The 13,466-nt window shown below is 45.9% G+C and overlaps 1 protein-coding gene across 1 annotated transcript; it reads left to right on the plus strand.

Moving 5' to 3' along the window:
- Positions 1-375: 375 nt before the first annotated feature.
- On the plus strand, positions 376-11,103 carry LOC148145851 (C-type lectin-like). The gene is made up of 6 exons (XM_087999291.1): positions 376-384; positions 3,242-3,308; positions 5,057-5,208; positions 9,738-9,878; positions 9,961-10,069; positions 11,015-11,103. The coding sequence occupies exons 1-6, from the start codon at positions 376-378 to the stop codon at positions 11,101-11,103; spliced, it is 567 nt and encodes a 188-aa protein (XP_087855417.1).
- The last annotated feature ends 2,363 nt before the right edge of the window (positions 11,104-13,466 follow it).

A 13,466-nucleotide genomic window follows, 5' to 3' on the forward strand; every position in this document is an offset into this window, starting at 1 on the left:
AAGCTTTCTTTGTAATACTTCCTTTCATGATTGATTTATATGTATGTGTGTTAACTCTATAATTTATTTGGAAACTATATCTATGATTATCTTGAAGAATTTTAATCAAAACCTACTTGTATTATGACCAACAGAAAAAAATCTTCAGAGAAATAACTAAATAGTGTGAAATGTTCTTATCTTTAGGAATACAAGGAATGTTGCATATCCAGTCTGACAGACAAAACAAGCAGTCATTGTACTCTGTACTGAGACCACATGAAACAAATGTTTCCCACACTATACAATATCTGTTACTGCAAAGTTTGTTGGGGTTTTCATCCATTTTATGATGTTCTGTCATGGGCAGCCCTAACATTAATGTTAACTGTCAATATGGCGACAGTATGTTCACTTCCTTCCCCCAAGTCATTCATATATATTATAAACAGTTGTGTTCCCAGCACTGATCCCTGTGGGACTTGCTTCTCTGTTACTAGTGAGCCTTGCACTCGAGCATCCACAGACAAGACACTGTTCTTCGATAACAAGAAGGTTATTAAATGATAACAACAATTACAGTTGGTCAGGGTTGGTTACTGGGACCTGAGGGAGATGTTACAGATATAGTTGCTCCCTCCATAAGCTGGAGCAGAACTCCTGTCTCCATCCACAGACAGTGTGTGATGTCAGTAGAATGGGTGGAGCCAATGTAACATGAGTATTAACCCTTTCAGAACCATCACCTTTACAATACATAAAACACAAAAAGAAAATGGATACAGACTGAGACGTGATGTCGACTGATGGAATGGTCATCAGCAGCGTGTATAACTGTTGTGTCATGATGTAATGATGACACCAGTGTCACGTGATCACAGAGAGAGAGAACTGGAAAGGAACAGACATCAACCAGGGTCTTGGGGAAATGTCTGCACAGATCAAGCTGCAAGGAAAGAGTTCTTCCAGAAAGTTCCGCTGACACTGGGAGGTTACTAAGATCACACATTCACAGGTTCCATTATCTCTCTCATCCAATCTACTGTATTCACTGACACCAAACCTCCTTTATCGGGACATATCTAGTGGTTAGTCAGAGAGAATACATCATCAGATAGGGTTTTGAGTGAATGTCTATACAGAAATAGCTCTTCTAGAAAGTTCCATTGACACTGCGGGGTGAATATGATCCAACATTCACAAGTTTTGTTATCTCCCTGTCTGTCAATGTCACTCCTGAACAAACCTCGATTGTGTTCCTATTTGAAAGCTGCCAGTGATTGTGAATGGACCCTGTTCTTTATAAACAGATTCAATCTCACTGCTGCTATTGCATGAAGGAAGCTTCCCAACAGGGAGAGAAATGGGGGACAGATGGAGTTCAGATCTGACATAACAATCTTGTTCGAATGGTAAAATATTATTCATTTACTTTGGGGGTGTTTAATGCAGGAGAAAGTGAGGACTGCAGATGCTGGAGATCTGAGTCAAAGAGTGTGATGCTGGAAAAGCACAGCTGGTCAGGCAGCATCGAGGAACAGGAGAGTCGACATTTCCAGCAAAAGCTCTTCATCAGGAATGAGGGGATGGCCCAAGGGAGCTGAGAGATAAATGGGAGGGGGGATTGGGCTGAGGAGAAAGTTGTTGGGAATGTGATAGGCAGGTGGAGGTGGGAATGATTGTGACAGGTCAGAGAGGAGGGTGGAGCAGATAGGTGGGAAGGAAGATGGACAGAAAGGACAGTGCTGAGTTGGAGCGTTGGATCTGGGATAAAGTGGGGGGAGCGGAAATGAGGAAACTGGTGAAATCCACATTACTCCTGTATAGTTGGAGGGTCTCAAGACAGAAAATGAGGCTTTCTTTCTCCAGGCATCGGGTGGCCAGACTTTGGTGTTGGAAGAGGCCCAGGATTTGCATGTCCTTGGTGGAGTGGGAGGGAGAATTAAAGTGTTCGGCCTCAGGGTAGTGGGGTTCCTTAGTTTGTATGCCCCAGAGATGTTCCCTGAAACATTCTGCAAGTTGGCATCCTGTCTCCCTAATGTAGAAGAGACCAGATTGAGAGCAACAGATGCAGTAGATGACATGTGTGGAAGTACAGGTAAATCTCTGTCAGATGTGGAGGATCCTTTGGGGTCTTGGAAGGAGGTGGGGAGGATGTGGGTGCAGGATTTACACCTCTTGTGGTGGCAAGGGCAGGTGCTGGGAGTGGAGGGCGGGTTGGTGGAGGGCGTGGGCCTAACAAGGAAGTCACAGAGGGAATGGCCTTTCTGGAATGCAGACAGGGATGGGGAGGGAAATATATTCCTGATGGAGGGTCAGTTTGTAGGTGGCAGAAGTGGTGGAGGATGATGCGATGTATCTGGAGGTTGGTGGGGTGAAAGATGAGATCCGGGGGGTTTCTGTCCTTATTGAGATGGGAGGGATGGGGTTCAAGGGCAGAGGTGTGGGAAGTGAACAAGATGCACTGGAGGGTATTGTCAACCACGTGTGAGGGGAAATCATGGTCTTTGAAGAAGGAGGCCATCTGGGATGTACTATGGTGTAATTGGACTTCCGGGGAATAGATGCAGCAGAGACCCAGGAATTGGGAATGAGGGATAGGACTCTCAGTATCCTTGTGCCACCCCCTCATTTCTGATGAAGAGTTTATGCTCGAAGCATCGAATCTCCTGCTCCTCGGATGCTGCCTGCCCAGCTGTGCTTTTCCAGCAGCACACTCTTCAACTCGGGTGTTTGGTGCAAGCTCAATGTGATGACATTGTAAATATTCTGATTAAAAACATTCATTAATTCCTGAGCTTAGAAATACATTCACTTCCAGCCTGATTACAGGGGTCAGGAACGATGAGTACAGTTTCCTTTCTCACTGAGCTGTTCCAGTGCCACGTTGTACAATTTAATGTGTAACTCCAGGAACATTCTCATGGTTTCCAATCCCTTCTGAGCTGAGCTGTCAGTCTCTGATTCGTCAGCAGGAATTTGGACATCATTGATTCTCGAATCAATTGGATCTGATTTCAACGGTTCCTTCCTTCTTCACGGTCTGCTATATATATTGACAGTAAGGCTTGACACCTCATCTCTTCAGACAACGGGGAGAGAGAGAGCGAGAGAGAGAGAGCGAGAGCGAGAGCGAGAGAGAGAGAGAGAGAGAGAGAGAGAGACGGAAACGGAGAGGGAGAGGTAAGAAGAGGAGCAGGAGAGCCCCATCTTAACTGTGAAACCTGGACACTGATGCTGAATCATTTTTGTTGTGTTTCAGGTGAGGGGAAAGGAACTTCACTGCAGACATGATGCTGCTGATGGGATTGGTGCTGAGTACATTGATGGTCAGTCATGTTGCAGGTAGGGTCAACCTAACATTGTGTGTGAGGACAGGTTAATGCTGTGAACTGAGGGGTTAATGGATGTCCCGTGGTGTGAATGAGAGAAAACAGACAGAGACGGTACCTGAGGAATCTCTGAAAGTGAGCAATGACCGAACCATTGACACGTGTTTGATATTCTACACATTCCACATTCACTGTCTGCCCACTCCCCATATGGGCACAGCATGCTTCACCATCCCACCTGATTTTACTGCCCCTCCCCCTCCTGCCTGCCTGTGCCCAGGGCAAAAGTCAATGCCCAGCCCAGTTTTCTCTCTGATCCCACATTCCTGCTCATTCTCACTCTCATTCCACTTCCTGCTCCCTCTCCATGAATTTATTTTCCACTCAGTCCAAACCTACTCTCCTGCTGACCGCTCAAATGCTTTAATAGACTCCCACAGACTAATCCCTTTCTATTCTCACCCAAAGAGACCCATTACTGACCCACTCAATCTGATCCTATTCTCATTTCCTCCTCAAACGTATCTCATTCAGTTATCTCCTGCTGTGCTGACTCCCTGTGTCATTTAATATCCAAATCAATCAAACCCTACTATCCTGCTCACTCCCCATAGTCATTAATATTCACCCAGTCCAATCCTATTCTCCCCCTCATTTCCAATACACTGCCATTTTTCAGAAGCTCCCTCATTCCCTTTTTTTAAGAATTGAAGATCCCTGAGCTCAGTTTATGGCTCAGGATTGCACCGCCCCCCTCCCCCACCACACTGGAGGAAGAGCACTATCTGTGAGAAGGTGGAGAATGAGGCCTCATTAATACTGATGGTGGCCAAGTGACAAGTGTTTGAAGAACTAACCAGGGCCTTGCAATTCTGAATGGGGATGGGAATGAATGAAGTGGCAGAAATATGAGGTGATAACGTGAACAATATGGAAGTCTGAGAGGATAAGGGAAAGGCAAACTCTAACATGATTCTTGGAAGGAACAGAAGGAATTGGGGAAGTGTGGGAAATGGGACAGTTGAAGGGACTCACTGTGGAGTGAGCTCTCATTTTGGGAAGAAACAGGAGAGATATCAGAAACACTGGTACTGACCATGGCATCATCAGAACAGGACAGACAGAAAACCGAATGGAACAGATTCTGTACAGAATGTGACAGGGGTATAAGTGTAATGATGGCATCAGTGGGAGCTGGGGCATTTATCCAGTTCTGAAATTGACAGTGTCACCTCAGAATTAGAAATGTTGAGGAAGGGGGCAGCCTGAGTTTAACCATGAAGGCAAATGATGGGTGAACATTTGGAGTAATATAAGCTCGTCACTAACAAATTGATTGAGGAATTCATGAGAATGGCCTCCTCCAGAGTGTTGAGAATGTGAACCTTGCCATTACACAGTGTACCAGAGGCAGACTGTACAGCCCCATTGGGGGGAATGTAGACAAGCCGAAGGGAATGAAGTGATTTGGTGGTAGTGTTGGAGGAAGTGATCAGAATGGTAGGAGACCTCTGTAGGAAATAAACACTGTCTTTGACTAACTGGACGGAGCAGCTTGTTTCTGTGCTGCACTTTCTCTGTATTTCCACATAAACAAACATCGTGTGTGTGAAGGTTATTGCAGTCAGGTGGGAAGTCTCACTCTGAGGCAGGCCCCATTGACCATGTGCTCACCAGTTTCTAGCCTCATGAAGGGGAAAGGAACTATGAATGATGTAATTATTGTGGCTTATTGTAATTTGCAGCTGTTGAACTAACTACGCAGAATTCAAAACCTTTGGATCAGAACCTTGAGAAATGTAGTCTCCTGGCCAGACGGTATTGTCCTAGTGGCTTCATTTATTTTGGTCATTGCTACAAGTTGGTTCCTGAGAAAATGTCTTGGATTGATGCTGAGGTAAGTCCTTGGAATCTCCATTGTCAGGTATTGGGTTTGAAGTTGTGACATTGAATCTGCCAGAAATGAACGGTCCCTTTACAAAATAATTTTGCCATAAATGAAAAATGCATTGTATGAACCAAGTTTTAAGATTGTCCTGTAACAATTTTAACTTAAGAATTTTCTTCTTTGGATACTTCATGTCAAAATGATTTTCTGTATTCCAATCGAATATACTGTGACTTTACCCATGTATTATTGTAATGATGCTCATTAAAGTTCATTGTTCAGATTGTTTGTGATTACAATGTGTTTTGCTAAAACATGTGTTTCTTCAATGTGAACTAGCTTTAATGTGATTGAAGAATTTAGACCGTTATTTGTAGAATGTGAACTTTCCTTCCCTGTATTGGCTCTCACACGATCCCGGTCCCATTAGTTTAATTATTGCGGCTGTTGCGCGATTTTCTTACAACTTGAGAATGGAACTACAGTGTTATATCAGAACCAACTTGTAAGAAACCCAACTTTGAAGTCGTTCCCATACTTTAAAGATCATTGCAAAACAGAGACAGAAAGGTGATTCAAGGAACAAAAAGCCTTTCAGTTATGAAGGTAACTCTGAGAAAGGAAGTTCTTTTGCTATTAAAATGCTGAGAGGAATAGATATTGCTGGGGAGTATCCAACCTGCTCGACAGGATTTCCTCAAAACCCCAGAGCATCAGAGCATGACGGGTGGCATTATAGAGGTTTAAAAAAGTCATGAGGGACATGGATAGGGTGAATAGACAAGGTCTTTTTCCTTGGGTTGAGAAGTCCAAAAGGAGAGGGCAGAGGATTAATGTGGGAGGGAAATATTTAATAAGAACCCAAGGGGTAACATTTTTACACAGAGCATTGTGCGTGTATGGGACAAGCTGCCATAGGAAATTAGAAGATTTTTAAAGCATCTGCACAGGCAGATAAATAGGAAGGGTTCAGAGGGATATGGGCCAGATGCTGACAAATGGGACTTGGTCAGATGGGGATGTCTGGTCGGCACAGACGGGTTGAACTGAAGGCTCTGTTCCCGTGCTGTATGACTCTGTGACAAGTGGGTAAGGTGGTAAAGAAGGGTTACAGTCTGCTTACCTTCATCTGTGGGGGCACTGGGGATAAAACTGGGCAAGTCACTTTGCAGCTGAATAAAACTTTAGTTAGGCCTCATTTGGACTATTGTGTGCAGTTCTGGTGGCCACACGATAGGAAGGATGTGGAGGCTTTGGAAAGAGTGCAGAAGAAGTTTATCAGGATGTTGCTGCATCGGAATGTATTAGCTGTAAGGAGAGATAAGACAAACTTGGATTGTTTTCAGGAGAGCATCAGAGGCTGAGAGGTGACCTGGCAGAAGGATCTAAAATTATGAGAGACATGGATATGGAGGATAGTCGGAAGCTATCTCTCAGTGTGAAAATGTCAAATATTGGGTGGCATAGATTTCAGGTGAAGCGGGAAAGTTTAAAGGATATGTGCAAGGCAAGTGTTTTTATACAGAGGGCAGTCGGCACCTGGAACACACTGTCAAGGGAAGTCATAGATGCTGATACGTCTTCGAGCTATTTAGACAGACACATGACCAGGCAGAGAATAGAGGAAACCTCCTAAATGCATGCAGATGGGAGGAGTCTAGAACGACATCGTGGTCATCACAGAAATGGTGGGCTGAAGGGCCATTTCCTGTGCTATATTGTTCTCTTCTATGTTTGGATTTGTATTTAAATGTTGTACCTTCCACTGGAGCTGTAGCAGGTAAATGAAGTGGGAGAATGTATTTAGAGCTTTTAGTGGTTCGGATTTCCATGTTATTTTACTTTTCGCATTGTTTTTGAAATTATTATAATTATGATAGATTGAATAACAATCTCAGATAATAAATCTGTACATATGCATTGCATTTCCTGTCCACGCTTTGAGTCAAATTTTATAATGGGAAAATACTTAGGCATAGGTAATGGAAAGATTAGTGCCTGTACTTATCTCTCCCAGGATAATTAACAAATTACAGTAAACCAATCCACAGCAATGAAATAGGATATCTTAGGACTCAATTTTAAACTCTCATATATCATTTTACATTGCATTAATGAGGAGGGGATGTGGCCTTATTTTCCTCTCTCTCGTCTCAGTCCTGGAATGCACCCGTTCTGGTTGACTCTCCCCTCCTTTCCTGGGGGGAAGCTCCCTGAGACTCCCAACCTACACTCCAATACTCAGTTTCAGTATAACCCCAGCTCTCAGCGATACCCAAGATCACCAAGCTAGTCTTACCCTGGGATTCCACACACTCCACCCCCAGAACCAATCTTCCTCAGCTCCATCCAGTAAATACCGCTTGTGAGCTTTTCAATCCCCTCGCTCTCAGCTGAACTGAAGTATTTATGCTCATGGGCTTGTTCTGAGGCCGGACCCCAGCCCCTAACACAGAATCAGCAACTTTCTCATTCCCCAGGATTTCTCCTGAATCAAACACTGAGCTGCCTGTTAATTCCTGAACTTCTCCCTGAGTTTAGTCGAATAGCACAGAGTGATCCAACTCGTATAGAGTCCCCGACACAGATTCTGTGTATTCAGCTGCCTTCCTGCAGTGCACACAGTTACAGCATTGCTAAAATAGAGTTGGCTTCAGTTACTGGCTGTCTCCCATGTTCCCCATCTTTTCTAACCAACCTTCAAACTCCTTCAGTGACTCTCACATTGAAGCTGCAAGTAGGCGGCCTGTCTCCCCAAAACACCTTCCACCCTGACCTCAAATTCACCTGGACTGTCTCAGACTCCTCCCCCCCTTTCCTAGACCTTTCCATTTCTATCTCGGGTGACCGAATCGACACGGACATTTACTATAAACCGACCGACTCCCACAGCTACCTAGACCACACCTCCTCCCACCCTGTCCCCTGTAAAAACACCATCACATATTCCCAATTCCTTCGTCTCTGCCGCATCTGCTCCCAGGATGACCAGTTCCAAAACCGTACAACCCACATGGCCTCCTTCTTCAAGGACCGCAATTTCCCGCCAGACGTAGTCGACGATGCCCTCCACCGCATCTCTTCCACTTCCCGCTCCTCCGCCCTTGAGCCCCGCCTCTCCAACCACCACCAGGACAGAACCCCACTGGTCCTCACCTACCACCCCACCAACCTCCATGTACAACGTATCATCCGCCGTCATTTCCGCCACCTCCAAACGGACCCCACCACCAGGGATATATTTCCCTCCCCTCCCCTACCAGCATTCCGAAAAGACCACTCCCTCCGTGACTCCCTCGTCAGGTCCACACCCCCCACCAACCCAACCTCCACTCCCGGCACCTTCCCCTGTAACCGCAAGAAATGCAAAACTTGCGCCCACACCTCCCCCTTACTTTCCTCCAAGGCCCCAAGGGACTCTTCCATATCCGCCACAAATTCACCTGCACCTCCACACACATCATCTATTGCATCCGCTGCACCCGATGTGGCCTCCTCTATATTGGGGAGACAGGCCGCCTACTTGCGGAACATTTCAGAGAACACCTCTGGGACACCCAGACCAACCAACCCAACCACCCCGTAGCCCAATACTTTAACTCCCCCTCCCACTCCACCAAGGACATGCAGGTCCTTGGACTCCTCCATCTCCAGACCATGGCAACACGACGGTTAGAGGAAGAGCGTCTCATCTTCTACCTGGGAACCCTCCAACCACAAGGGATGAACTCAGATTTCTCCAGTTTCCTCATTTCCCCTCCCCCCACCTTGTCTCAGTCAAATCCCTTGAACTCAGCACCGCCTTCCTAACCTGCAATCATCTTCCTGACCTCTCTGCCCCCACCCCACTCCGGCCTATCACCCTCACCTTGACTTCCCTCCACCTATCGCATTTCCAAAGCCCCTCCCCCAAGTCCCTCCTCCCTACCTTTTATCTTAGCCTGCTGGACACACCTTCCTCATTCCTGAAGAAGGGCTTCTGCCCGAAACGTCGATTCTCCTGTTCCTTGGATGCTGCCTGACCTGCTGCGCTTTTGAAGTTATCAGGTACTCACTCTCCATGTTCTGAATTTTCAGCATCTTGTTTGCTCCTGGCAGGTTGTAGGATGGGAAGCCGCATATTAATGAGGCAAAATGTGCAGTTAACAAAGCTTATTCCTTCTTACTAAGTAATTTACCACAACCCAGGGAGAATCTCCCCTTATTGCCCAGAACACAGTTTAAATTTGCAGAGAGTTCTTCCTGATATTGAGATAGGCCTTGCTGGACCTCCCACATGTTTCTGCCACATTTCTCCATATTCTTAAGAAGCCACAATGAGATTGGTCCCAAATCCTCAGCCTCAGTGTGACACCACTCACTGAAGGTTGGAGTCAGTCCATATTATGTCCTTGTGGACAAACAGCAGGAGGTTGTAGTTTCATTGTCTATATTCTCCAAAATAAGAGTTTCTACTTTGAAAGTGGTCAATTGTTTTGTTCCAATATTCATGTAATACTGCAACAAGTGACAAATTGCCTTTGTAATTTACTCCCAAGCTGCATTGCCAACACCTATCTTCAGGCGGCCATCTTGCTTCCCTGCACGGGATGGAGCAGAATAACGTTCTTGCAGAAATGACACGTAACTCCCAAAATAAGTGTTCCCCAATTTGGATCGGTTTGAATGACGTTCACAAGGTAATGTTGCTTGTCTTATTGCACCACATTATTAGGGTGAGAAAGTTACATATTTTTACATGATCTGATCTTACTTCCACAGGAGGGGACTTTCCTATGGAGTGATGGATCTGCATCAGATTTTATGTTTTGGATGAAAGGTGAACCCAATAATAATGATAGAAGAGAGGACTGTGTGCAGATTTTGTTCAGTAAGTCAATGCATTCCAGTGTGATAGAAATGTGGCCTTCAGGAAAATATTTCCTGGCAATTGGTTGATTGGATTAGATTTGGACAGGCCTCCATTTCCTGCTCCATTAGCAGGAACCTTGCGGGTGAAACTGTTCAAAGGAGGAGAGTAATGGATCCTGAGATTTGGAGAGTAGAGCATCCTCTGGGAGTAATATTAAAGTTTTCTCCTTCTGGTCAATTGTCTGGAACCCACAGTGACATGGTTATACCAACACCAGCCTTGGAACTGGTGCACATTTAATGAGCTGATCCCAGATCCAGCCCTCACTTTACTCATGTACCACATACCCCTCCCTCTCTCCACAGAATTTGACTCCGTGATTTAAAATATATAATCCAGACAGATTATTCTAAACTGAAATCCCATGGACTGTACCAATTATTTGAAGTCTGTGCCATGGGGAAGGAAATTGTTTAACCCTGTGGAGAGTCTGTGCTATCCACATACAAAACAGATTCTAAATCCAGTCCAGAGTAAACTCAGGAAATCAGACAGGTTATTTCCAAACCACGCACCTTGTTGGATTTTATTCCTATTTATCCAGGTCTGTCTGGTTTACTCTGGATATTAACAACGTGATGGACCCAATTATCCTTTATTGAAGCAAGGGAGCCAAAACATTGCAGCAAAACTAGGATTACTTCACAAGCTTATTGTTGCACTGACCTGGTTACAAGTGACTCGGATAGCATGGACCTGTCCAAGGGCCAGGCTGTAACATGTGATCAGCCTGCTCCATCTCAGCCTGATCCTGAGGGAGCTCACTATCGCGCTGGGGCTCATTCCCTTATACTTCATTTCCTTGTCAGCAGCCAGTGTGATCATTGATGGTCTCACAACAGAGAATGAACCTATCACACAAATATTTGTCTGGTTTACCAAACTTGTCTTCCTTCCATCCAGGGAATTCAGTTCAGTGGAACGATGTAAGTTGCTCTTTGTCCTTCTGTTTCCTTTGCTCCTACAAACTGCCGTCTCCCTGCTGCGAGTGAAATAATCTATCGCTGCTCCAAGGATCCTGTCTGGGAGTGGATGTAGTGCCTCAATCTGCTTGTAGTTGCGATCACAGCCAATGATGACTGTACTGACTTAGTTTCACAGCCAAGAATAAAAATTATATCATGAGTTGTGTGTTTGTTTCTGTGAGTCTGGATTAGTGGTGCTGGAAGAGCACAGCAATTCAGGCAGCATCTCAGGAGCAGATTTTACTGCTCTTCGGATGCTGTCTGAACTGTTGTGCTCTTCCAGCACCACTAATCCAGAATCTGGTTTCCAGCATCTGCAGTCATTGTTTTTACCTGTTTGCTACTGTGAGTCTAGTTTATAGCAGCCTTCCTGTCCCACTGATGTTATACTGAGGAGGAGACAGCAGAACGGGGACATGGATAGTTTTATAATCCATTTCCACAATGTGGGTATTACTGCAGTGAGCTTCCTTCTTGAATTAGTGCAGTGCGACTGGAACAGGTACACCCCATCTTGACAGGGAGGGTGTTCTCGGATTTAGATACAGTGACAGTGAAGGAATAACATTCATTCCAGGTCAGGATGGAGTGTACCTTGGAGGGGGACCTGCAGTTTGTGGTGTTCTAATGCCCTTACAGGTCTGGTTCATACAGCTCACTGATTAGGAAAGTGTAGTCAAAGGAGCTGTGGCCAGTAGCTGAAGGCCATCTTGTAGATGGTACACACTGTTACCAGGGGGTGCTGTTGGTGGAGAAAGTGCCAAGCAAGCAGCGTGTCTTGTCCTGGGTGGTGCTGAGATGATTGCCTTCACTAACCACAACCATTTCCCTTGGTGTCAGGGAGAGCAGTGGAGAGCATTCCCATTGACTTCAGTGTAGCCGCAGCAATATGGACCCACACTGAATCTCGAATCCCTACAGTATGAAAGCAGGCCTTTCAGCCTATCGAGTCCACACTGACCCTCTGAATAACAGACCACTACTCTGCCCCATTATAACCCTCTATTCTTCAAGGCTGATCCACATAGTCTGCACATCCCTGGAAACTATGAGACAATTTAACATGTCCAATCCACCTAACCTGCACATCTTTCAACTGTGGGAGGAAACTGGAGCACCCAGGGGAAACCAATGTAGACCCAGACAGAACATGAAACTCCACACAGACAGTCACGTGAGACTGGAATGGAACCCGGGTCCCTGGTGCTTTGAGGTAGCTGTGCTAATCACTGAGCCACTGTGCCATCCCTTGTTAAAGTGCTGCCTTGTGGTCAGGGGCAGTTACTGTCACCTCATTCCTGGAATTCAGCCTTTTTATCCAGATTAGGAACAGGGCTGGCATGAGGGGCTGGTGCTTCTGCCATTATCAGGTGGACATACATATTTTTAATAATTTAAAAGAATATCACTTTAACATCAAGCATATGATGCATGTTACTTATCTAATAGACTAACCAAAAAGCTTTTGATTTTCAAAATTCAACTTTAACAACATGTAGAATGTGCACCAGGTCTGGCATTAACCCTGGCACTGAGTGTGAGTCAGTGGGCTTTAAGATTTCCAGAATTAAACACTCAGGTCCGATCACAGTTAGACTTTAACATTGTGAGTTTTAGTGGGATTTTATGTCATTACATGAGTTCAATCTGGTAAGCTTGACTAATTGTTTCAAATTAATCCCTTCAAACAACACAGTTTATATATTCTAAATTTGTCAGCAAGACAGACATTGAGGAAATGATTAAAATCAGATTTTGTTAAATATAGTTAAATAAGACACTCATCCAAAAGACAAAACAATTTCACTCCCAACTCCAAGACCCAGACGTTATAATTGTATGAAACTCAAGATCAGCTTCAAACTGGGCCCAGACCCGGGCTCAGGGTCAGCTTCTTTCCTCAAACTGAAACATCTCTGTGTAAGGTCAGGGTCAGAGATCACAGGGAACAGTGCTGACCCAACACCCCCACACCCTGCCCCACCCCCACACACTGCCCCACCCCCACAGCCTGCCCAAACCCCCACACCCTACCCTGACCCCCACACCCTGCTCCCTGACCCCCACACCCTGCTCCCTGGTCCCCCGCACCCTGACCCCTGCACCCAGTCCCCCACCCCCACATCCTGCCCCAACCCCCACACTCTGCCCCTGACCTGGACACCCTGCTCCCTGATCCCTGCACCCAGCTCCCTGACCCCCACACCCTGCCCCAACCCCCACACGCTGCTCCAGCCCCCAGACCCTCAGACTCTGCCTTGATCCCCAGACTCTAACCCTCACAGCCTGCCCCAGCCCCCAGACCCTCAGACACTGCCTTGACCCCCAGACTCTAACCCTCACAGCCTGCACCAGCCCCCAGCCCCTCAGACTCTGCCTTGACCCCCAGA

The sequence above is a fragment of the Chiloscyllium plagiosum genome, unplaced genomic scaffold, assembly GCF_037043375.1.
Source record: "Chiloscyllium plagiosum isolate Xiang-an unplaced genomic scaffold, Cpla_swu_hap1 HiC_scaffold_23, whole genome shotgun sequence".
Classification (NCBI taxonomy): domain Eukaryota; kingdom Metazoa; phylum Chordata; class Chondrichthyes; order Orectolobiformes; family Hemiscylliidae; genus Chiloscyllium; species Chiloscyllium plagiosum.